Here is a 25,682-nt window from a genome sequence, read left to right on the forward strand (position 1 = left end):
GGCCGCGGTTCACTGCTCCAGGCCAATGGGAGCTGCTGGAAGCAGCGCAGGCTGAGGGACATACTGGCCGCTGCTTCCAGCAGCTCCCATTGGCCTGGAGCAGTGAACCGCGGCCAGTGGGAGCCGCGATCGGCCAAACCTGCGGATGCGGCAGGTAAACAAACCGGCCCGGCCTGCCAGGGGCTTTCCCTGCACAAACGGCAGAACAAGTTTGGGAACCACTGCCCTAGCCTGTGTAAAAGGATACCAGTATTCAGAATAGGCTCCCTAGCCACTTAATGTAACCCCATTCCCAAACCACCGTTTGTCCCTTCCCCCTTGCCAATTCCCCTCTTCCCTGTGAACTAACCATAATTGGGACTTGCGGAGACCTGTGTGCTAGCCGAGGGACAGTAAGAAAGATGTGTAATTTTTGTGATTCATAGCTGTGAGTGCACTCTCAATACTGTCTCTTTTCATTGTTTCTTTGCTTTCTGCAGATGTGCCCTTGAGAACACTCCTCTATACCGGCAGAGCACCTCCATCAGATAAGGCACTGACCCAGAAGGAGTATATGTTTCGCCAGGCACTGCAGTCAACAGTTGCAGCACAGAGTGAAACAAGAGCGTGGAGAGAGACAATGAAAGACTGAGGCTGGATAGCTAGGAAAGGACACAGGGGCAGGAGTGGATGATAAAGCACCTCAAGGACCAGACAGAGATGTTGAAGTCCCTCATTAGCCGGCAATCACAAAAAATATGTACCCGACTCCCCCTTCAGCCACTACAGAACTCCTGTCCATGCCCTCCACAAACTCCCCCAATGCATTCATCGTGTGTTCCCAGTCCCTCACAGTACCCGTGCACTCCACATCTGGGGACTGGTTTCCCAATGAAAGCTGGAGTTACACCCAGCTGTGACAGCCCTAACCATGAGACTGTTCTTTGTCATGTCCCCTGTTTGACGAAACATTTGTGTTTGATCCTGTTATTAAACTTGTCTTTGAAATTAAATGTCTTTATTTGTGAAATACAGAGATACATACGTAAATCATTCAGTGCTGACATTGAAACATATTGGCCATAGGTAGGAATATTTGCTCCTTGCAATTAATGCTGAAGAAGCAAGCATGACCCAGGTAATTCGTGATGGCAAGTAAACATTGCCTGGCTGAATGCATTACATATGGGCACATTACTGGGAATTGTTGTCAAAATGCTCCTTCAAAGCCCCCCTGATTTGAATAGCCTCCTGCCATGCCCTCCTAATTGCCCTTGTATTGGCCGCTTAAAATCAGCGGCCAGCCGATCAGCCTCATAGCCCACCCCTGGGGAAACTTCCCCCTTTGATTTGCAAATATTATGGAGAGTACAGCAGGCCACAATGACCATCGGAATATTTTCGTCACTGAGGTCTAACCAGCCAAAAAGACAGTGCCAGCAACCTTTTAATCGGCCAAAGGCACATTCAATGGTCATTTGGCACCTGCTGAACCTGTTGTTGAAGCACTCCTTAGTGCTATCTAGGTTCCCAGTGGTAAGGGTTCATGAGCCACGGGAGCAAGGGATACATGGGGTCTCCAGGGATCACTGTGGGCATTTGCACGTTCCCCATTGGAATCATTTGGTCTGGAAAGAAAGTCCCAGCATGCAGCTTTCTGTACAGTCCAGTGTTCTGAAAGATACGTGTATCATGCACCTTCCTTGACCGCCCCGCATTAATGTCAGTGAAACGGCCTCAGTGATCCATGAGTGCCTGCAAGACCATGGAGAAGGAGCCCTTTTGGTTGATGTACTCCATTGCAAGATGGTTGGGGGCCAAAATTGTGATATGTGTTCCAGCTGTTGCCCTGCCGCAGTTAGGGAATCCCATTGCCTCAAAGCAATCAATTATTTCCTGGACATTACCGAGAGTCTCAGTCCTTTGTAGCAGGAGGCGATTAATGGCCCTGCACACTTGCATCACCTCAGCCCCCGTGGTGGACTTTCTAACTCCAAACTGATTCGCGACTGATCGGTAGCAGACTGGAGTTGCCAGCTTCCTCACAGCAATCATCACTCGCTTTTCCACTGTGAGGGCAGCTCTCATTCTGGTGTCCTTGCACTGCAGTGCTGGGGCAAGCACCGCACAGTTCCAGGAAGGTGACTTTGCACATCTGAAAGTTCTACAGCTACTGCTCCTCATCCCATACATGCATCACGATGCGATGCCACCACTCAGTGCTTGTTTCCTGAGTCCAGTGCTGATGGTCCACCATGGCAAGCTGGTCCATGAATGTCAGCAGCAATCATGAATGATTCATTTCCATGGCAGACAGCAGGGTGGGCATCTGTTTCGCAGCTTATGAAATACTGCAGGACCAGCTGCGTTGTGTTCATAATACTCATCACCACAATGGTCAGCAGCTCAGGATCCATGCTGTCAGGCAGAGATGGAGGTCTATTGAAAAACAGCATGAAACAAAGAAGGAAGCCCATGGAATGATGAGATGGAAAGAACTGCATCACGGGGCAGCGAGCACATTCCAGTGCTGCACTGTGATCCATTCGCAGAGCTCCCAGCAGCCGAGGGTGACAGAGGGTAACGAGTTGCACAGTGGGATAGCTACCCACAATTCAACACTTTCTCTGTCAATGCAAGAGCAACGACTGTAGACGCACTCAGCCGACACAAGGAGTATTGTGTGGACGTGCTCCACCGATGTTGTTAAAGCGATTTATGATCATTGACAAAACTTAAGTCGACTTAACTCTGTAGTGTAGACATGGCCTCAGTCACTTTTTGAAGTGCTGTGTCTTCGTTGATAAGTCTTTGCTTGTTTTTAATTGCTTGGAATAAATATTTCTAAATCTCAGATTAAATGTATTTAAACACAAGAGTTAAAATGGGTGGAGACAAGACAATAAGGACATTACATTTTATTTATTTTTATTTAGCTTAGATTTTGTAGTGTAAAATCATCTTGGTTTGAAATGTCAGGAGAAAGGTAGCGCTCATGTTTTTTCCCCTTTATTAGCTCTCCTAAATGCTTTTTTTGTGCATGAGGAGGGCTGGACTTGGCACTCTGGAACTCTGTGGCTGGTTGGCTTGAGGAACTTGCATGAGTGACACAGGATACCCTCTGCCTGTGGACTGAATATGTCCTTCGCTTTGCTCCTGGTCCTTGGCCTTAATGCTCAGGAGCCAAAGCTGGAGAGTGCATATTGCCTTGATAGTGGCCAGAACAGCCCTAGTGGAATAGAACTTGAGGTTTCATTTAAATTGATTCTGAAATGATTGAGTTAAGATTTATTATTACTGCAGATGTACACTTCAACAGATTTCCATTTTGACAGTAAATATGCTAAAGATGTTTAGGACTTTTGTTGGATACTCTAAGGGTATGTCTTCACTACTGGCCAGCTCAGCGGGCAGCGATCGATCCAGTGGGGATCGATTTATTGCATTTAGTCCAGACACGATAAATCGATCCCCGAGCGCTCTCCTGTCGACGCCTGTACTCCAGCTTGGCGAGAGGCGCAGGCAGAGTCGACGGGGGAGCGGCAGCAGTCGACTCACCATAGTGAAGACACCACAGTAAGTCGATCTAAGAACATCGACTTCAGCTACGTTATTCACGTAGCTGAAGTTGTGTAATTTAGATTGATTCCCCCCCGCCCCCCCAGTGTAGACCAGGCCTAAATACAGTAGAACCCCAAATTTATAAACAGCAATCATAATGAACAACCAGTTATATGAACCATTTTTATCCCCCCCAAAAAATCAGTGATTTATTTCACTAGTTACTACAGCACAGTATGTACATACAGTACTGTATGACAAGACTTGGAGGGATTAGATTTTTATCGATAAATGTTGGTAAACATTGATTTCACCATATACAAACTGCCGAAAAAGTATTTCCATCAGTAATAATAGAAAATTGCAGATGGGTAAAGTAAGGGAAATGGTCCTTGAAAACTTATTAAAGTTTATTTAAGGATATTTACTTCATATATTTTGACATGTGATGTTGACAATTCATGGTTTTTTAACAGATAAAAACGGTTTAACTAGTTGAATCTCAACATCTGCTGTCGTTAAATAATTGTCTGATCTTTCCCCATTGTCTGAACACCTCCCATAAGTTCCCACAACTGTGAAAATTTAAATAGATAAAAATAAAAAATGCTCAAAATTGAACTTTGATATTGAAATTATGAAAAAAATTGAATTCTGCCAAGCCTATGTATGAGCGTAATATGCACACTGCATTATTTTTTTACCATTTATGTACATTATCATTGAACGAGTAATAAATTAACCTTTTTTTTAATGTTATGAACTTCTTATTCCCCAAATGGTTCATAAAATAGGGATTCTACTGTATTAATTGGTAATTGTAAGTACCTTGCTTTCCCATGAAAATGAGCATGTCAGTTATTACTGTGGTTATATTTGGTAAAAAACAATCTTATTTTTTGAATAGATGGGTATTTTAATTTTACTAATAAATTGCATTAACATACTTTTCATAGTAATCTATTTTAATAACTTAAGGAGAATTGGTTTTTTCCTTAACTTAAAATTTATTCTTTTAGGTGGACATTCCATCTGTTATAACAAAGAAAATGCTAAAGGCAGCAATGAAACATATAGAAGTCATAGCTAAAGCCAGGCAGAAAGGTACTGTGAAACATTTGTATGTACTTTAATGTTTTGTAAATTTAAAATGGTTTGTAAGTTTAAAATGCTACGCCTAAAACTTTTGATGCTTCGCATTTGCCAGTACTTTGGCAAATTTGACAGTTCATTCTCAAATCTACTGTTGTCTTCACTTTTTTAAAAAATCCATACCCCTCTTCTGCTGTGGTGCTTGTCTGGGGATAGAGGGCCAAACGTTGACAAGGACTGAATGCAGACAGTTTTTGTTTGATTTTATGACTATCAACATGTAGACATTTAGTTAATTTAGAAATCTGGTCTCTTGCCTGGAGTGTGGAGCAGGATTGAGTTTTCTGTCCAGTTCAGAGCAAAATTTTGATTATTTTTCTTAAGACATTCCTGGTGAATTCCAGATAAGCAACAATAAATGAAAGGGTGCATGTGTATGTGAATATATTATTTAACTGAACTAAACTACGTTATATAATTTACTAACTAAACTATAATTAAATAGCTACAAATGGTGCTAATTTTATAACTAGTGTGAAGTCACATCCATAATTTATTAAATGTAACCAATCCAAGTATGTAACTTATAATGCATAGGCATCCTTAACTTTGCCCTGTGAGTGTATGCATTGAAATACAGTCTGTACTTACAGTCACACTTTCTGCCGGACTTCAGGCCTCAATGTGCAGGTTAGACAGTGCCTAGCGAACGAACGGGGAAGTTCTTGTGGTAAAAAACTGTTTTAATATCCTCATTCAACATGTGGCGTGCATGTTCCTTCCCCTCCTCCCCATCCCCTCCTGCACCTTAGCTACTGCACACCATCCAACACCTGTATTGAATAAGGAACTTTTTCTTCAGGATTTTGCTGAATTTATTGTCACCCCTGCAAGGTCAGCAAGTATTATACCTCTGTTCTGCATCTGTACAATGAGGATAGAGAGGCTGTTTCTTGCTCGTGGTCACGCACCAAATCTATAGCAGAGGCAGCACTAGAACTAGAATCCGGGGTTCTAGTCCAGTGTCTTAACAGCACCACCATTCTTCATCTCCACCAGGTTCTTGCCTCATTCTCCACAGATTGTATAACAATTTAACACATCTCCATCCAGTGTGTGCACTGAGGCTCTGATTCAGCAAGATACTTAAGAATGTGCTTAACTTTAAGCATGTGAGTAGTGCTGTTGAAGCTGGTGGGACTACTTGCATGCTTGAAGTTAGGCCTACTTGCTGAATTGGGGCCTGAATAAAGCACGGGTTCTGCAGAAAAAGTAATATGTAATCACTACTAAAGACTTTTGATTATGCAATACAATAGGGAGTAGAGTTAAGGTGGCACATGCAACCTTAACTTCATCCATTCCTGAGTTTTCAGTGCTTCGCTTTGCAATCTTGACATTCTCTTAGATGTAGTCTTTATGTATGGCATTTCCTATGCTCTTTAAAAAGAAAAATGAAAACTCTGCCATGTCTGGGTATTTGCTTGGAAGCAATAGAATGCTTTGTGCAGCACAGTGGTGTAATCTGTGTGACGGAGACCTTTGCCCTGTTCTTTATGCACCTGTCCATAGCCTATGGAAGAAGACAGGACCATGGAGCCTTGCCTTCTTTCATATGCACATTCTCAGGTCATATTCCACAATCCTTTCTCTGTTAAACGCTGCAATTTCACTCCACTTCATTTAAGGATGAGCGAGTACAGTAACTCCTCACTTAGTCGTCCCAGTTAACGTTGTTACGTTGCTGATCAATTAGGGAATATGCTCATTTAAAGTTGCACAATGCTCCCTTATAACATTGTTTGGCAGCCACCTGCTTTGTCCACTGCTTGCAGGAAGAGCAGCCTGTTGCAGCTGGCTGGTGGGGGCTTGGAACCAGGGTGGACTGGAAGCCCCCCTATCAGCTCCCCGCTCCCCTAAGTTCCCTGTGTGGCAGCCGCCCAGCAGGCTATCAATTGCCTGCAGTTCAGCTGTCCCTACCCCACTGCCATGTGCTGCTCCTGCCCTCTGTCTTGAAGCTGCTCCCTGGAGCCTCCTGCTTGCTGTACGGGGCAGGGGGAACAGGGGGGCTAATGTCAGGGTGTCCTCCTCCCCCCTGCTCCTGGACCCCGCTTACCCCATCTTCCATAGAGCAGGGGGGACACACGACAGGGCTCAGGACAGAGGGAGCTTCCTGGCAGCAGCTGCCGTCTCAGCTTGCTGATCTACTTAAAAAGGCAATGTACTTAGAGTGGGGTCAGCCTACTGAAAGGAGCAATGCGCATCTCTCTCTCTCACACACACGGTGTGTGTCTCTGTCTTTGTCTGCCATGCTGTTTCCCCTCCCTCCATTCATGCTGCCTTGTAGAGTGTGAGGCTACATTAACAACGAGTTAACCCTTGAGGGCTCAGCCAATTGCTAGTTCGTCATTTAGCAGTAAGGCATTTCCTGGGAAATATGCCACCCTCTGACTTCACCACCTCAACCAAGCCTCACAATCATCATCGCTGTGTACCAGTATTTGAAAAAAAGTTTCCCTGGAACCTAACACCCCCCCCCCCCATTTACATTAATTCTTATGGGGAAATTGGATTCACTTAACATCGTTTTGCTTAAAGTCGCATTTGTCAGGAACATAACTACAACGTTAAGCGAGGAGTACATCCATTGGAATCCTGACAATCCCTTCAATGGAAATTTCCATTTGGGTTGTGTACTCTATTTTGCGGAGTGTCAGTGTAACATTGGGAGCCTGCATGAAGTATAACTTAGACAAATCAAATCTAACTTTCACCAAACAATGAAAGGTACATCTTGTGGTGCATCATAGTAAATGTAAAGCTTCCATGGCTACTTGCTAAGGTGCTAAAGCTGTTCAGAAAAAAAATTGCAAACATTTTTCTTACCAGAAGAGCTGCATTTTTTTCACTGCTGTGCTTGCAAATGGCATATTGTGGGTGGGTTTTTTTGAGATTTTTGGGGGGGAAATTGCTACCTGACTGAGAGCAGATATACCCAGTTTCAGCTGAAAATGTGAAATTAGGAAATGTGTAAATAGCTGAAAATAACTCCTTTTAACATGAAGGTTTCCTAAGCCTTCCCCAGAGGTGTTGCTACATACAACACCATGGTTCAGAGATCTGGACTTCAAGCCTTGCCTTGGTTCCTGTTCTCTTTTGGCCTTTTCCCATTGTTTTCTTTTTTCCTCTTTCTACACCCTTCATCTCCAAGGTCTCTTTCTCTTCTCCCTTTTTCCTCTCCTCTATTTCAGACTGCTCCCTACCATCTCCTATGGTGGCTCCTTATTTATAGTTTCCGGAATGTGTCTTCCTGCTGCTTTCAGCAATGCTAGTTAGCTACATTTCATCAGGTGGTATAAGGATCTATAGTAATTGACTCATTTTCATAATTTGTGATTGTGAAGTCACACGTTAACTGAGATTCGTTTTGTGCACAGATTCTAGTAAACTAAATACACCTATCTGTAGCCCCCTCATTCACAGGTTCTGTTCTGCAATTCATTCATTTTTAGTGCATTTCTTGACACAGGGCCTATGTTGAATTATTTCATACCTCATTGTGCTGACTTATTACAACCCAGTCCTTGCACTTAAAGTGATTTAAAGGGATTATAAAATGTTTATTGCTAATTAAGGTGCAGAGGTTTTACCTGTGAAAAAAGTATTCTTTTTTTCAAAACAGCTACTGATATGTGAATACTTTAATGCTATACTTTTGACAAAATAGTCCCTTGTCAGCTTTAATTTAAACACAGTGAAAAGCCGCACAAAAGATGTATTGCTTCACTCTTACTTCCAAAGCAACTTTGGAGTATAAGTTAAGTAGGAAACACATCACATAACTAAAAGTTCTAGTCTCAGATGTTTCCAAATTATATTTAGAGCATACCAATAAATAAGAGCCTAGCGTTGGAGAGTGAAACTTAAGTAAAAGCAAATGGAGAGAAGCTGTTGTATAGTTAAAAATCAAACCAGGTGTAAGTTGTCCACTAAATGGTAAGCGAAAATATCCTGAAAACTATACAATATTGAATTGGTCCAGTGAAGAAGTTACTATTTTTTACAGAAGAAGGTGGAAATTTTATGTAGTCTTTTCACAGTAGAGCCATACTTCAAAGCCTATGTCCAGGTGTCTTTTTCTTATACAGTTATTACTTTGTGTATCTTTGACACCTGAGCATATGTTAAAAATATTACCTTGATAATGTCATGTATCAGTGGTTTTCAGTGTGTGGTCCACAGACCCCTGCGGGTCCGTAGACTATGTCTAAGATTTCCAAAGGAGTCTACGCCTCCATTTGAAATTTGTTAGGGATCCGCAGATGAAAAATGGTTTAAAAACTGGTGTCACATATCGAAGTGGAAAGAAATCTCCTCACCCATTATTTCACAAGGGTAGGAAGGAAAAGAGAACATACTAAACCTTTTTTTTTTTTTTTTTCTTGCAGTGAAAAATGCAGAATTTTTACAGCAAGCTGCTTTAGAAGAATATGGACCAGAACTCCATGTGGCTTTGAGGAGTCGAAGAGATGAACTTCACTATTTAAGAAAACTTACTGAACTTCTTTTCCCTTATATTCTTCCCCCAAAGGCAACAGACTGCAGGTATCAAATATATTAGAAGTTGTACTATTTACAACAGTTGCATGCCATGTAGCGCTGCAGTTCTTAATAGTAGTAAAGTGGGTGAAGACCAGTGTCAGCTTGAACTTTGAATTTGTTTTCTGTGTAAGTACCAAGCATATTAAATGTAATTTAAAGAGTGAATTCTTACTTAATGTTTTTGTTGATTGTATATTTCTGTAGTATCTATTAACTAGGCGGGAAGGGAAAGAAATTGAGATGGTGTAGCAGCACTTGGGGTACGTCCAGGCTACCCGCCGTATGGGCGGGTAGCGATCCATTTATCGGGGATTGATATATCGCGTCTCGTTAAGACGCGACATATCGATCCCCGAACACGCTCCCCGTCGACTCTGGAATGCCACCGGAGTGAGCGGCGGTAGCGGAGTCGACGGGGGAGCCACGGCTGTCGATCCCACGCTGTGAGGATCTAAGATACTTTGACTTCAGCTATGCTATTCACGTAGCTGAAGTTGCGTATCTTAGATCGATCCTCCCCCCAGTGTAGACCAGCCCTTGCTCAGTTTCCTTGCTTCTACACTAGTGATCTTAGGTGAAACTCCAAATACAAAAAAATAAAATGAAAAAGAATAATTTGTTGCTTCCTTGGACCCACTGCAGTGATATGTTAGTATGCTCGTTCTAGATGTTGGAAAGGTTCTGTTGGGTGCACTGAAGTAGATGAAGCTTATTGAGATCATAAGGTATTTGGACTGGATAATGCTGTTTCAGTATACTAATGGTGAACATAATGCAGGAAACAGCAATGAAAAGTAGCTGCTTCTCAACAACTTACCCACTTTTACAGTTGGAAATCACCAATGTCTTTATTAAAGCTAAAATATATGATTTTTGCTGTTCTGTATGAGTCTCCCATTAGCGTTAGTGAGATATGCATGCATCATGAATTTATGGCCAGTTCCTACACAGTGTTGATTTTTGAAAACTGAACTCTAGGTGTGGGAGGTGTTAATGCAAGCTGGTGACTTGGGGGTGGAGGGGGCAGCTTGATAGGCATCAGTAGCTGTGCTCGCATAAATAGGTGGCAGCACTGAAGTCTGAGACATTGTCTACACATGCAGTTTTTGCACCAATTTAACGGAATATGTTGAAAAAACGATTTAGTTAAATCAGTGGAACCCCTTAATGTGGTGCAGTTATACCAGTATATAATTGCTTATCAGTATAGCAAGTTTTGGTAAATGTTCAACTGGTCGCAGGCTGGCCACTAACTTGCATTTCTGAGCTCCATGTGTGGCATCAAACTAGGTCCCTCCTGAAATCTGATCCCCTTTCTCCAGACTCACTCATACTACATAGGCTTTTACTCTGTAAGCAGTGCTTGGATGCATCATCGATATAGAACAGTGGACCACCTGCTTCACAAGTGCCTCATCTTCAGAACAACATTTGTTTTAGGTCGTCGAAGTGTACCATGGAAGGATTTATAGGAAGAATATATATCAGATCCCAGCTGAAGGAGTTAAGAATCTACATCAGGGATCGGCAGCCTTTGGCACGTGGCTTGCTAGGGTAAGCACCATGGTGGGCCGGGGCGGTTTGTTCACCTGCCACGTCCGCAGGTTCGGCCGATCGTGGCTCCCACTGGCTGCGGTTCGCTGCTCCAGGCCAATGGGGGCTGTGAGAAGCGGCAGCCAGCACGTCCCTGGGCCCACGCCGCTTCCTGCAGCCCCCATTGGCCTGGAGCGGCGAACCATGGCCACTGGGACCCGCGATCGGCCGAACCTGCGGACGCGGCAGGTGAACAAACCGGCCCTGGCAGCCCACGTGCCAAAGGTTGCCAATCCCTGATCTACATGATCCTTATCTAGACTTCTTTCATTGCTGAGAATTAAGCAATGAGCTGTTGAGTGAAAAGATAGTATTTGCCCCTTAGTTTCGATGTGTTGAATCAGTTTAGACATCTTGTCTGAATGTGTGGAGTGCTGAAATATCTTTAAAATAACATGTTTTTATTAAACAAGGAAAGACATTTTAGTACAAAAATATAAACTTTACCTATCTCATCCCATTACAATTATGAATGTAATAACGTGAGTTACTATGGCCTGGTCTACACTAGGCGTTTATGTCGACTTTAGCGCCATTACATCGACTTAACCCTGCACCCGTCCACACCACGAGGCCATTTAGTTCGACATAGAGCTCTCTTTAAATCGATTTCTGTAATCCTCCCCAACGAGGGCAGTAGCGCTAAATTCGACATGGCCATGTCGAATTAGGCTAGGTGTGGATGGAAATCGACGCTAATAGCTCCGGGAGCTATCCCACAGTGCAACACTCTGTTGACGCTCTGGACAGCAGTCCGAGCTCGGATGCTCTGACCAGCCACACCCCGGGAAAATTTGAATTCCTTTTCCTGTCTGGGCAGTTTGAATCGCAGTTTCTGTTTGGACACCGTGGCGAGCTCAGCAGCAGTGGCAACGATGCAGAGCTGTCCAGCAGAGATGGCCGTGCAATCCCAGACTAGAAAGAGGGCCCCAGCATGGACTGATCGGGAAGTCTTGGATCTCATCGCTGTGTGGGGAGATGAGTCCGTGCTTGCCGAGCTGCGCTCCAAAAGACGGAATGCAAAGATCTACGAGAAGATCTCTAAAGCCATGGCAGAGAGAGGATACAGCCAGGATGCAACGCAGTGCCGCGTGAAAATCAAGGAGCTGAGACAAGGCTACCAGAAGACCAAAGAGGCAAACGGACGCTCCGGATCCCAGCCCCACACATCCCGTTTCTACGAGGCACTGCATTCTATCCTAGGTGCGGCCGCCACCACTACCCCACCACTGACCGTGGACTCTGAGGATGGGATATTGTCCGCTGCCGGTTCCTCCGACATGTTAGCTGACGGGGAAGATGAGGAAGGAGATGAAGAGGACGATGCAGTCGACAGCGCTTACCACGCTGATTTCCCCGACAGCCAGGAGCTCTTCATCACCCTCACAGAGATCCCCTACCAACCGTCCCCCGCCGTTACCCCAGACACAGATTCAGGGAAAGGATCAAGCAGTAAGTGTTTTAAATATCTTAACATTTATTTATAACAGAACTTGCATATTTTAAATATTAACAATAGCTAAAGTGCTTTCAAGTATGTAAACTTTTATTTATAACAGAACAGGAAGATTTAAAATATTAACAATGGGTAAAGTGCTTCTGAACATGTAAACAGGAAAGTGCAACAAAACGGGAATCTGAACAAAGGGTATCATGATTATTGTGTCTTTGGCCGCTTCAATGTATAGTCCGAACCATTTTAAGAAAATTCAACAATGTCCGCTTCATGATTACACTGCCCAAGACGCTCTACTCTTTTGTCCCTCCAAGGGCACCTAACCCAAAAACTGGTCGATGTGTCCGGGGATAGAGGCGAGATCCTCCGGGGAGAACTCCTCATAGGCCTCCTGCAGGTGTCTTTCCAGCCTAATTATCAGGTTCCTTGGCAGGGAGAGCTTATTAGGCCCCCCGTGGTAAGAAACGTTTCCCTGCCACAACGCCAGCAGGTATTCGGGGATCATGGCCTTGCACAGCATAGCAGCAAATGGCCCCGGTTTCTGCAGGCTGTCCCGAAGCATCCTCTCCTTCTGGCTCTCCGAGACCCTCAGGAGGGTGATGTCTGGCATGATGCCCTGCTTTGAATTAGGTAGGGGAAAGTTAGTATTGGGACTGCTTGCCCGTTCCTTTACAGAACGGTAACCGCCGGTTTACAGCCACGCGGTTTACAGCCGCGAGGGGCTGGGACAGGGGCAGAGTTCATGCTTGCAAGATTGCTGCCAGCAGAGACTCGCATTGCTTTCTATGTGAAAGGAGGCCAGTGCCACTCTTAAAGTTTTAAGCAGCCACAAGTCTACGGCTTACCATGTTTGCCAGCTAGACAAAGTCCGGTGTCCTGCCCCGCTCCTCAGCTCGCCACAGCAAGACCGCAGGCACTGTAGGCGAGGGCCGAAAATTCGACCTTGTCCTCAGTGTGCGTGTGATAGGTGCTCTGCATGGTCTTGTTCACAGAGAAAGACTATGTTCTCTGTTCACAGATACATTGATCTGTCTCAGGAATTCACTCCCTTTTTCCAATTCCCACAGCCACATCTGCCCAGAGGCTAGCGCACATTAGGAGGAGGAAGAAGAGGACACGGGAAGACATGTTTGCTGAACTAATGGGATGTTCCCGAGCCCAGGCAGACCAGCAGACACAGTGGAGGGAGAACTTGTCCCAGATGCACCGGGCAAACATGGAACGGGAGGAGAGGTGGCGACAGGAGGACCAGCAGGCGACTCAAACGCTGCTTGGACTAACGAGGGAGCAAACGGACACGCTCCGCCGCCTTGTGGATGTTCTGCAGGACCGGAGGCAGGAGGAGAGAGCCCCGCTGCAGTCTCTCTCTAACTGCCCTGCCCCGCCACCAAGTCCCATACCCCCCTCACCCAAAGTCCAAACACGGAGGGGCGGCAGGGGCCGTGAAAACTTTCACTCCACCCCAGCGGACTGCTATAGCACTAGAAGGCTCTCATTCCCCAAAATCTGAAAAGTCCTTTCCTACCCGCCTCACACAAGACCCCGTCCAAGTTTCACCCCCCCGTTCCATGTGTGGTTGTTAATAAAAAATACGTTTCTGTTCATTACTGTTTCCATCCTCTTCTTTTGGAGGAGAGTCTGTCTGAAGGGGGGGAAGGGGCTTGGTAATTAGACAGGACAGTCACCTTTAGCAGGGGGCAGGCCCAGCAGCAGGGCACATACACAGTGCAGTGACTAGTTACCCTGGTCAGTCTGGGAGGTGGCTTTCATGTTCTGTGGGAGGGGGCGGGGGGTTGCTCTGTGACTTTGTGGCGGGGGAGGGCAGTTTAGAAACATCATTAGCATCACAACACTAAACCCAGGTTTAAAACATTCCCCCGAAAACAGTAATGAAGACAACGGTGTTCATTAGCAAAACAGAACAGATTTTATTTTTTGGGAAGGGGGTGAAGGGGGTAACTGGGTAAAGAAACGGGGGCAAGTTCAGCTTCTGTGTCCACAAACTTAAAAGTCACTGGGTACCCTGCTCAGTCTTGAAACTGGCTTTCAAAGCCTCCCGGATGCACAGCGCGTCCCGCTAGGATCTTCTAATCGCCCGGCTGTCTGGCTGGGCGTAATCAGCAGCCAGGCTATTTGCCTCAACCTCCCACCCCGCCATAAAGGTCTCCCCCTTGCTCTCACAGAGATTGTGGAGCACGCAGCAAGCTGCTATAACGATGGGGATATTGGTTTCGCTGAGATCACAGCGAGTCAGTAAGCTTCTCCATCTCTCCTTGAGACGGCCAAAAGCATACTCCACCACCATTCTGCACTTGCTCAGCCGGTAGTTGAAGAGTTCTTTTTCACTGTCCAGGGCGCCAGTATAGGGCTTCATGAGCCAGGGCATTAGCGGGTAGGCTGGGTCCCCGAGGATCACTGTAGGCATCTCCACATCCCCAACAGTTATCTTGTGGTCCGGGAAGTAAATACCTTCCTGCAGCCGTCTAAACAGACCAGAGTTCCTGAAAACCCGAGCGTCATGAACCTTGCCCGGCCATCCGACGTTGATGTTGGTAAAACGTCCCCTGTGGTCCACCAGTGCTTGCAGCACCATTGAAAAGTACCCCTTTCTGTTGATGTACTGGCTGGCCTGGTGGCCCGGTCCCAGGATAGGGATGTGAGTCCCATCTATAGCCCCACCGCAGTTTGGGAATCCCATCGCAGCGAAGCCATCTATGATGGCCTGCGCGTTTCCCAGGGTCACTACCTTTGACAAGCAGTACCTTCACGATTGCCTTGGCTACTTGCAGGACAACAACCCCCACGGTAGATTTGCCCACGCCAAAGTGGTTCGCGACTGACCGGTAGCTGTCCGGCGTTGCAAGCTTCCAGAGGGCTATGGCCACTCGCTTCTGGACAGTCAGGGCTGCTCGCATGCGGGTGTCCTTGCGCTTCAGGGCAGGGGACAGCAACTCACAAAGTTCCAGGAAAGTCCCCTTCCGCATGCGAAAGTTTCGCAGCCACTGGGATTCATCCCAGACCTGAAGCACTATGCGGTCCCACCAGTCCGTGCTTGTTTCCCGGGCCCAGAATCGCCGTTCAACAAAATCCACATGCCCCATTGCAAACGTGATGTCCTCGGCGCTGGGTGTCGTGGTTTCTGACAGGCGTGTGCTACTCTCGGAGTTCAGGTCCTCACTCCGCTGCCGTAGCCTCCTCACCTGATTTCTCTCTATCTGCCTCTGTGAAAGGTGGATGATGAGCTGCGAGGCGTTGACAACGGCCACAACTGCAGCGATGGTCGCAGCGGGCTCCATGCTCGCGGTGCTGTGGCGTCCGCGCTGTCACTGACCAGAAAAGTGCGCGAACTGATTTCCCGCCGGCCCTTTTAAGGAGGGAGGGAGGGCGGGAGTGACGATTGGATGATGACAGTTACCCAAAAGCACCCTCGAGACATTTTTTTCCCCCAGAAGGCATTGGGGGCTCGACCCAGAATTCCAATGGGCAGCGGGGACTGCGGGAACTGTGGGATAGCTGCCCACAGTGCACTGCTTCCAATGTCGACGCTTTCCCTGGTAGTGTGGACTGACAAAGTCGAATTACTGTCCTTAGTGTGGACACACACGTTCGACTTTCTAATATCGATTGCACATATTCGATTTAACTAAAATCAAACTACTCTCGTAGTGTAGACATACCCTATGAAAATGTAATACAATTTTTTTTTTCCTTTCAGATCCCTGGCATTGCTTATAAGAGAGATCCTGTCTGGTTCTGTTTTCCTTCCCTCCATGGACTTCTTAGCTGACCCAGTGAGATTTTGGAGCAGTAGAAATAATTTTTGTTTACTCTGACTATCATTGTTTTCCTTTTTGTCCGATGATGAGGTGCTTTGTGGTGAAACAAGTACTTCACATTGGTTTTATCATTGGTGACTGCTTAATGGTTTACAGAAAGAAAAATAACCCCATACCCAATCCTCTTATTTTTTTGGTGATGCAGTGTTAATTTGGTTTTAGTGATTATTTGGCTACATTAATTAAAAAAAAATACTTAGGCTAGGTCTACAAACTGATTTTTGTATTGGTTAGAGGTATGATTTATTACCAGAATAGTTATACTTACAATAGCTGTGTATGGAATAAGCTGTGCCATTGTAGGTACCTTTATAACTATATAAATTAATCCACATTAGGGTTGTACCACTTTAACTATACCGGTACAGTTACAATGTTTGTGTGTGGACAAGGCCTTTCTAAAAGCCACTCCTCATAGATGCAAATTTGTTTACTTATTGCTTATATAGATAAGTGGCACTGCATTTATAAAGATTAGATAGAAAGTCACTTGTCTGATCTTTGGTTTTCAATTGGAAGAAAATTTCACAACTGTCTGAATACTGCTTGGCTGCAGGCAAAGAATAGTTTAGGTTGTGGAACTGCTTGTAGTCAGCTGTAACTCACCTGACCTGCATTGGTATTAAAATGCCAAACAGAGCTCTTATCTTTGCAAGATGGAGAACTTGTGTCTGTTCATGTCTCATTTGGGAAGTTCATTGATTTAAGAATCTGGATGTAGAGATTATTCAAATGTCAATCTAGAAATTGTTAGAATCATTATTTAATTATTCTGCTTATGTTTGCAATTTTAAGACATGAAAATTGTCAGAATCTTGCTAGAAACTGGGATAGCAATGGAATGATTTTCAAACAGATTGGTTTGTTGTAATTTGTTTGTGTTTTCCATTAGGATACTGTCAACCATTTGCTTCTCAAATTCATTGATGATAGCCCAGTGAGTACTGACAAAATGAGAACATTTATAATTGATTCACGCATGTCAGTGTCAATCTTACTCAGTAAGTCAACACTCTTTCTACAGCCTGAAAAAGCAACTGAGCCGGCTGCTTCTTTGATTCCATTCTTGCAGAAATTTGCGGACCCTCGCAATAAAAAACCATCTGTAAGTGAAGAAAATACTCACTATATACAGATTTTGAATAAGTATTGTATGTGCTGTACATATTACCAGTGCTCTTTTCATTGCTTCTATTAGAAAAGGTTTATTTTAATGAAAGCTTGAGAAATATCCAAGCTAACTGCATTTTCTACTTCATGTTTAGGTCCTGAAGCTGGAATTGAGGGAGATTAGAGAACAGCAAGACCTTTTGTTTCGCTTCATGAACTTTCTGAAACAGGAAGGGGCTGTACATGTGTTGCAGTTTTGTCTGACTGTAGGTAAGATTACCCTAGTATGCTTAGGTGTACTCATTGAATTTAAACAATGATTTAGGTGTTGGTCCATTACTGTTATATTTACCATTGCTACAATCTCTCTAAAAAGATGTACTGCAGACTATAAAAATTCTGTGAGAATCTCTGTTCTAGCTTATGCCATTTCTGAAAGTTCTGGCTTCTGGGTGTGCCTTCCTTTTTTGCAGGATGTAAGGAGGTTGAAACTTGTTCAGCAGCTGTGTCCCTTTTGCCATTACTTATTCAAATTTTGTTACACAGACAGCTTTCTAAGCACTTATTTGAGAATCAAATGGTAGAGAATGGGCAATGGCTGTGGTTTGTAAGCAAGATTTTCAGCAAGGAGGCACAACCAGAAGTCTCACTTGTAGAGATTATTTCACAGAAGGGAAATAATGAAAATGTTCGTAACCCATAGTCTTCCAAAGGAACATGGTGAATTTTACTGTGGAAGGGAATAATTAGTTTTATTGCAGCTCTTATTTTTATGGATCAATTTATATAACTTATGGTTTAAATCTAAAGTATTAATACAACTTAACACCAAATTCTTTAATGCAGTTTATCAGCTTGGTCATAAGTTTTAAAACATTTAAGGTTTTATGTATAGCCATATCTGCTGGAAAGGTATCTGAGGGTATACACTGGAGTTGTGATTGCAGCGGGTATAGATGTAACCGAGGCAGCTAGCAGCCACTCGAGTATGTACCCGGGTTCCTGCACAGACAGAGCTATCCTGTGCTGCCACCTGTGTTACCATGGCTTCACTGCTGTTGTTACTCCAGCTGCTCTTGATCTAGCTAGATCAAAGGTAGCTCAGGTATGCTGCAATCACACGTCCTGAATGCAGTGTAGACATACCCCGATGGCTGACGTGTGTGCCACTTTAAGGTGCCACCATTTATATTAGCTAAGTTTGATCAACAAATGCATTTTCTTTCCCCCACCTTCCAGAGGAATTTAATGACAGAATTTTGCAACCAGAATTATCAGATACTGAAAAAATGTCTCTTCATGAAGAGGTGCAGAAAATCTACAAAACCTATTGTTTGGATGAAAGTATTGACAAAATTAGATTTGATCCTTTTATCGTGGAAGAGATTCAAAGAAGTAAGTTTGAGATTGAAAGGAATGATCAAGAATTTATACTGGAATCTATAAAGCATTCTGTCAGACTGAAAAAAATCCTAGTCGATCCAAATAATAATTAACTTTAATTTTATCATAACTATACAACCTCATTAACAAACCAGAGGTGTTCAAGAATGCATATACTTCTATCTCCTATCACTGGATGTCCCCTGCATATTGTTCTCTATGAATGATAATGTATTTAAATCCTGCTTTATCAAGCACTTTAGTGTTCCAAAATTTTGGATGCTTCCTGCGTGAATTTATACAGACTAATTTGAGACTGAGACCTGTAAAAATCAGAAAAACTTCATGAACAACAATGGCACATCCAATTAATATTCACAACAGGATTTTTTTTTCTGCAGTTGCTGAAGGTGAATATGTAGATGTTGTGAAACTTCAAACTATGCGATGCCTTTTTGAAGCATATGAACATGTTCTTTCCCTCTTAGAGAATGTCTTTACCCCTATGTTCTGTCACAGTGATGAGGTAAGCATGAAAGACTTGAAGTCTTGCCTTTAAGCACAGTTCTTTTTTTCAAATGGCAATGTAAATGTGACAGCTTAAACAGTAGTTTTGCTCCTTGTATGTATTCCAAGTTTTATCTATTTAACTGGTAAAAGTAGGTTCTTTTATAATTTTTTACTCGTATTATCAGGGTAGAGCCAATATAACCGAGGCCTGGTCTACGCTACAAAGTTATGTCGATGTAAGCTGCCTTGTGTTGACCTTGTTTTGCGTTTCTATGTTTAAATGTGTCTCACCCTGATGTAAATTGCCCATTAGGCCAACATAATAACACTGCCTCCCTGAGCGGAATTGAGCCAAGGTCCATGTACCGAGGTCGACGCAGTGCGCGTGTAGATGCTGCATTACCTAGATCAATCCTAACAGCCCTACAGCAGCTGTTTCACAGTGCCTCACGCTGACTGCTGTTGTCACCATTGTGAACTCCACTACCTACGGGTCACAGGGACCGAAAGCACCACCCCCACCCTGCCTTGTTTAAAACCCCATGAATTTTTGAAATTCCTTTTCCTGAATGCCCAGCTTGGCAATCACACCTAGCAACTCTCCATTATTGAGTGCAACTGCCCAGCTGACCATGTCAGCTGCACATTCCAGACACACTCCTACCTGGAGTGGACAGAAGATATTGGCTTTCTTGGGCCTGTAGGGACAAAAGGTTGTGCTGGCACAGCTCTGAACCAGCCATAGAAGCATGGTCAGATTGCTCGAGGGATGCAGGAGAAGGGTATGACAAGGATCAGCAGCAATGCTATCTAAAAGCCAAGGAGCTGTGGCAGACATACCAGGAGGCCAGGGAGGCCAACAATCGATCTGGTGCCAAGCCACAGACCTGCTACTTTTACAAAGAACTGCATGCCATATTTGGCAGAGACCCCACTACCACCTAGCACAACGCTCTCAATACCTTCGAGGAGCCTGAGTCCCAGGCCTCGGTCATGAACAGCGAGGAGGAGGAGGTGGGACAGGCGACTGGGGGATCCACCACAGTCCTGACAATTGAGCATGGTCAAGTCTGATGCAAGGGAAGGAACCTCAGGTAAGTGTGTATTTTTTTTCATTACAGGGATACCACTCCCATCCTACCCCCCATCCCCTCCACTCCCCAGAGAATAGGAGGACACAGCTTTTGACTTTTGGTTAATTTACTTGTGCTAGAAGAGGTAATAGAACAACCAAGAGAGGTAGAGTTTCTATCTGCTTTTCATTCCTCTCTAGAGTTAGGCAGGGGGACCAAGTGGAGCAGTTTGTTTATATACATAGGGATGTCCCTTGAATCCTCCTGAGAGGTCTCAGTGAAACTTTCATGGAGGTACTCTGCAATCCTCTGCTGAAGGTTTCTAGGGATGACTGCCTAATTTCTTCTTCTCTGATAGGACACTTTCCCATGCCAGTTAGCTATAACATTGCAGTACACACGCTAGTGGCATATGGGCCCGGGCAGCTTCAGGACACTAGCAGCAGCTGTGCTCTTTCTCCCTTTGTTACCCTCAGGAGTGAGATATCAGCTAAAATCACCAACGCCTGTGGAAAATGTTGCCAGCATTCAGTGCCAGTGCCCTATGCTACTAGTTTCATGCAACCAAGCAATTCTCTCCTCGTTTCCCTCATCCCCAGCTGGCCATACTCACAATGGCTGATGCTGTGACTGGTGCCATGCACAAGCAATTGCAAACAAAAGTGAGAATGAGAATGTAGTGCTTAAAACTTTAGGGGAGCAAGGGGAATGAGTTCTGCAGTTTTGCTTTCTGTAGTAAATATATTGACAATGGTGTATCTGTGTGCTTTTTTCTGCAGCTGCTGCTATTGCAGCCTTGAGGGACTCCAGCTCCATAGTTGCAGAACGTCTGACCAGAATAAGGAGGAGAAAGAAGAGGACTTGGGATGGCATGATGGAATGCACAGGTGTATTCACACCCTACGCACTACTGTAATAATCTTTGTGCAAAACATGCCTTGTAAGATATCATTTAAAAGCTAATAACTCACAGGTCAGTCTTATCATGGTAAAATATATGTAGCAACATTGTATGTGAAGTTATAAAATTCCCCTGTATGATGTTGTTAGCCCCAGGGAGAAGTCATCAAACAGGGCTGTCCTGAGCAAAGGAAAGTGTTTGCCTTAATTTGCATTTAAGCAGTAAATGTAGTCATCAAGCAGAAAGAGGGGAAGGGAGGAAACAAAAGGAAACCTGCTTCTGAACATACACGGGTGAAAGAACCCAGCAGGAAGCCTCCTTCCACACCAGACATGTTGTCTCCTTATGCTCAGCTGGAAATGCTTTTCAAAAGGGGGACTGAAACAATAAAAAGAGACTCAAATACCCCAAGTGACCTCTCTCCCCCTGGCCATTTCACTCTTTCTACCTGAGAAGACCAGAGAAACAGCTGTTGGACTTTGAGTGGGAGCCTGACCTGAAAAATTTGGTTAGTAATGCTGCTAGAAGGATGTGATAAGGACTCCACTTTGAATCAAGTATAGTTTGTTAAGGTAGGCACTAGGAGGCATTTTATCTTTAGTTTTCTTATAACCATTTCTAACTTTTATGCATCATTACTTGTGCTCACTTAAAATCTCTCTTTGTATTTAAATAAACTTGTTTTTTTCTTTTACTCCACCCTGTGGGACGTTAAAGACAATCACAGCTTTGTGTGCACTGACCTGTGAAAACAAAGGTTGGCATAGGAGTAGCTGAAATGGACATGAATGTTCTGTCTGCTTCATAAGTTCTGTTCTCTTAAGTATTAGTAAGTTTTAAATATATTTGTTTTAAAATTTCACAATTTCTTTTTTTACAGTGAATTCTGTTACAAAATAAATGTCTGTTGTTTTATTAGTTTGCAATATCTGCTACCAAGTGCTTAACAGGTCTGAAAGTAATCAATTACCTCTTACTAACAGTGTGACACAACTCACAGGATAAGATGCAAACAAAATTAATAGATGTATTGACAATGTTATATTCCTAAACATACAGCAATCATCACACAATTTGTAACTGGCCACAAAAGAGCAGGGCGACGTAGAACACAGTACAACTAAATAAGTTTCTGTGGCTCACTGTTAAAATGGTCTTTCAAAGCCTCCCTAAGCAGTATAGCTCCATGTTGAGCTCTTCTAGTAGCCCTTGTCTCTGGCTGTTCAAACTCAGCAGACAGCACTCCATCTCTGCCCTCCATACCAGCGGAAAAGTGTCCCTCCTTGCTTCATAAATATTCTGCAGGACAGAGTAGGCAGCTGCAACCATTGGGATATTTTTCTCACGAGGTCCAGTCTTGTGAATAAACAACACCAGTGTCCCTTTAGTTGATCAAAAGCACATTGAAGTGTCATTCTGCACCTGCTGAACCAGTAGTTGAGTCATTCCTTGGTGCTGTTGAGATGGTTGGTGTATGGCTTCATAAGCCAGGGGAACAACGGGTAGGCTGGATCTCCCAGGATTGCTATTGGCATTTCAACATTCCCAATGATAAGCTGCCTGTTGGGAAAGAGAGTCCCTGCTTGTAGTTTTCTGAATAGTTCTGTGTTCTTAAAGATGCAAGCATCATTCACCTTCTCTGACCAGCCACACTGATGTCAGCAAAGCACCCCCAGTGATTCGCCAGTGCTTGCATAACTATAGAAAATTAGCCCATTCTGTTGATGTTGTCTGTGGCAAGGTGGTTCTGGTGCCAAAATAGGGATATGCATGCCATCTATCACTCTGTCACAGTTTGGGAACCCCTTTGGTACAAATCCATCCACTATATTCTGCATGTTGCTGAGAGTCAGTCCTGCGCAGTAGGAGGCAATTAATGGCTCTGCACACTTGTATGACAGCCCCTGCAGTGTATTTCCTGACTGCAAATTGATTTCTGACTGACTAGTAGCACTCTGGCATTCCAAGTTTCCACAATGCGATTGCCACTTGCTTCACCACTGTCAGTGCAGCTCTCATTTTGGTGTCCATGCAGTAGAGGGCCAAGGTAAGCTCGGCACACGGATTCAGGAATATTTCCTTGTGCAGCCAAAAGTTCTGCAACCGCTGCTTGTCCTCCCAAGCCTGCATTACGATGCAATCCCACCAGTCAGTGATAATTTCTTGGGCCCAGAAGTGGTGCTCCACCATCTGCAGCTACTTCATGAATGCCACCAACTTTGAATTGGTTCTCACTATGTCCCACAGCAATCTGGCATCCAAGAAATCGTCATGTTCCCCACCGATTCGGTGGTTCTTGCAGCTCTGCAAATAATTCATGATTGTGTGCTCTGTTTTTCCAACACTCATGGCAGTGCAGAGCTGTGTAGGCTTCATGCTTCTGTCAGAGATGGTGGGCAGCGAGGAGGGCTGTGCGGGTTTGTGGGATTTTGAAAAAGTGCAAAAATTATGGTTTACAGATGACATTATGGGAGGAGACAGTTGCACACTGCAAAATTGACCTCACGCTCCTCGTCACCCCTGTGCAACTTGTTTTGGCCCCACCACGCACTGCCAAAACTTCCAAAAGACAGAGCACTGCACTGTGGTGGGTATCAGAGAATATCAAGGTTGGAAGGGACCTCAGGTGGTCATCTAGTCCAACCCCCTGCTCAAAGCAGCACCAATCCCTAACTAAATCATCCCAGATGGTGCTCCGCACCATGCATCAATGCAAACACTCCTTGTGAGTACACACAGTGCCAACACAAGGAGCCAAGTATGCAGTCACACAAGTGATGTGCTAACGGTGACAACTTTATGACGACAAAGCTTGCATCGACATAAGTTTGTGGAGTAGAAATGGCCTCCTAAAGGGAGCTAGGTTCTTAGTGGCTTTCACATCAACAGAACTGTTAGTTAGTTCCAGCTCCAGAATTTTTGATGATGCAAGAGCCTGAAAGAATAAAACTTCCTTTTCAGATATTAAGTTGAGTTTGCAGCACTAACTTTTCTTTTAGAAAAAGGGTTTTTTTCTACTTGTATAGTTGCAATTTCTATCTAGAAGTAATTGAAATAGAATACATGTAGAACACAATTTTCTTCTTAGTTGTTTTTTAGACTATAATAGCACTTCAGGACTCATATCAGTTCTACACTAAAAAGTTAGGTTGACCTAGCTATGTTGCTCAGGGGTGTGAAAAGTCCCTCAAGCCACATAGTTAAGCTGACTTAACCTATCTTCCATTGATCTAGCTACCGCCTGTCTGGGGGAAGTGGCTTAATTACAGTGATGGAAGAACCCCTCCCATCACTATAGTGATTGTCTACACTGAAGCGCTATAGTGGCACTGCTGCAGTGGTGCAGCTGTGGTGCTGCAATATTTCTAGTGAAGACATAGTTTTAGTAGAAAGCCCTGCAAGGCTGCCCTTGGGAAAGCATAAATTATGTTGTACGTTCATTAGAACTGACGATTGTAAGTAGTCTTATATGAAATACAACATCTCAACTGCAGCGACTTGTATAGTGTTTCTAATATACTTGTATTAAATCCTCAACAGATGTGAAATTAGAAGCAAGAAACATAATTAGCTATTAATATTTACAGCTGTAAACTACTAGTAAAGAGATAGTAGAATGAAAAAAATAGAAAACTTGAAGTCAGCACTTACTTGCATATTAACTGTTCTATTTTAGTATTTCAGGCAGCTCTTAAGAGGAGCTGAATCCCCAACACGCAATTCAAAGTTTAGCAGGTAGGTGTGTTAAACCTTTTAATACGTTTTTGTAGTTGAAAGTTTTAAAATGTTGGTTTATATCAGGGATTGGCAACCTATGGCACGCGACCAGCCAGGGTAAGCACCCTGATGGGACGGGACGGTTTGTTTACCTGCCATGTGCGCAGGTTAGGCCGATCGCGGCTCCCACTGGCCGCAGTTCGCCGCTCCAGGCCAATGGGGGCTGCGGGAAGCGGCGCGGGATGAGGAACGTGCCTGGCGGGCCGTGTGCCAAAGGTTGCCGATCCCTGGTTTATATGATTGAATCTTCTGCCAAATACAGTACTGTTCAATGTTAACTTATTTAGATTTCTAAACTTAGTTTTAAATTTGTAGATTACTTACAGGAGCAGCAAGTAATACGTGAAGCAATATTTCACTTAGTGTTTTTATTTCTCTTTTATTTTAAAAAATGGTATGAGATTCAGAAGTATAATCCTTTATTTTTGATATGTCAGAGTGAAAAAACCCCTCAAACTAAGGACACGCCCAATAACATTAAGATAACATGGCAATAGTGAGTTACACAGAACACATTGGAGAAAGCAAAATAGAAAGTTGACTCTGTAGTGTTTGATTTCCATGTTGAATCACTTTTTCCAGTAACTGTAGAAACCAGCCATGTGAGAGTTCATTTTACAAATCAGCTTAATAGGATCCTGTGCGAACTGTAACAATTTCTCCCAGTACTATTTATTGGATATAACAAACACATTTAAGCTCTGAATCTCATTACTTTAAAATACCTATGATCTTGGGGTTTGGGAAGAAAAAATTAATATCTTTTCAATTCTGAATTTTTTTAAGTGCATTACTTATGCTTCCAATAT

The 25,682-nt window shown here is 44.0% G+C and overlaps 1 protein-coding gene across 2 annotated transcripts in view; it reads left to right on the top strand.

Moving 5' to 3' along the window:
- SNX14 (sorting nexin 14) overlaps positions 1 to 25,682 on the top strand; it is an 87,372-nt gene that overhangs the window by 18,239 nt on the left and 43,451 nt on the right. For both annotated transcript variants that reach the window (XM_024193214.2, XM_024193216.2), the window contains exons 7-15: positions 4,560 to 4,644; positions 9,081 to 9,237; positions 15,999 to 16,074; positions 17,012 to 17,056; positions 17,144 to 17,224; positions 17,385 to 17,499; positions 18,469 to 18,624; positions 19,014 to 19,138; positions 24,773 to 24,831. In XM_024193214.2, coding sequence (XP_024048982.2) covers positions 4,560 to 4,644; positions 9,081 to 9,237; positions 15,999 to 16,074; positions 17,012 to 17,056; positions 17,144 to 17,224; positions 17,385 to 17,499; positions 18,469 to 18,624; positions 19,014 to 19,138; positions 24,773 to 24,831 — 899 coding nt within the window. The remainder of the gene's footprint in view (positions 1 to 4,559; positions 4,645 to 9,080; positions 9,238 to 15,998; positions 16,075 to 17,011; positions 17,057 to 17,143; positions 17,225 to 17,384; positions 17,500 to 18,468; positions 18,625 to 19,013; positions 19,139 to 24,772; positions 24,832 to 25,682) is intronic.

The sequence above is a fragment of the Terrapene carolina genome, unplaced genomic scaffold (assembly GCF_002925995.2).
Source record: "Terrapene carolina triunguis isolate 2854851 unplaced genomic scaffold, T_m_triunguis-2.0 Scaffold42, whole genome shotgun sequence".
In the NCBI taxonomy this organism is placed as follows: Eukaryota; Metazoa; Chordata; order Testudines; family Emydidae; genus Terrapene; species Terrapene triunguis.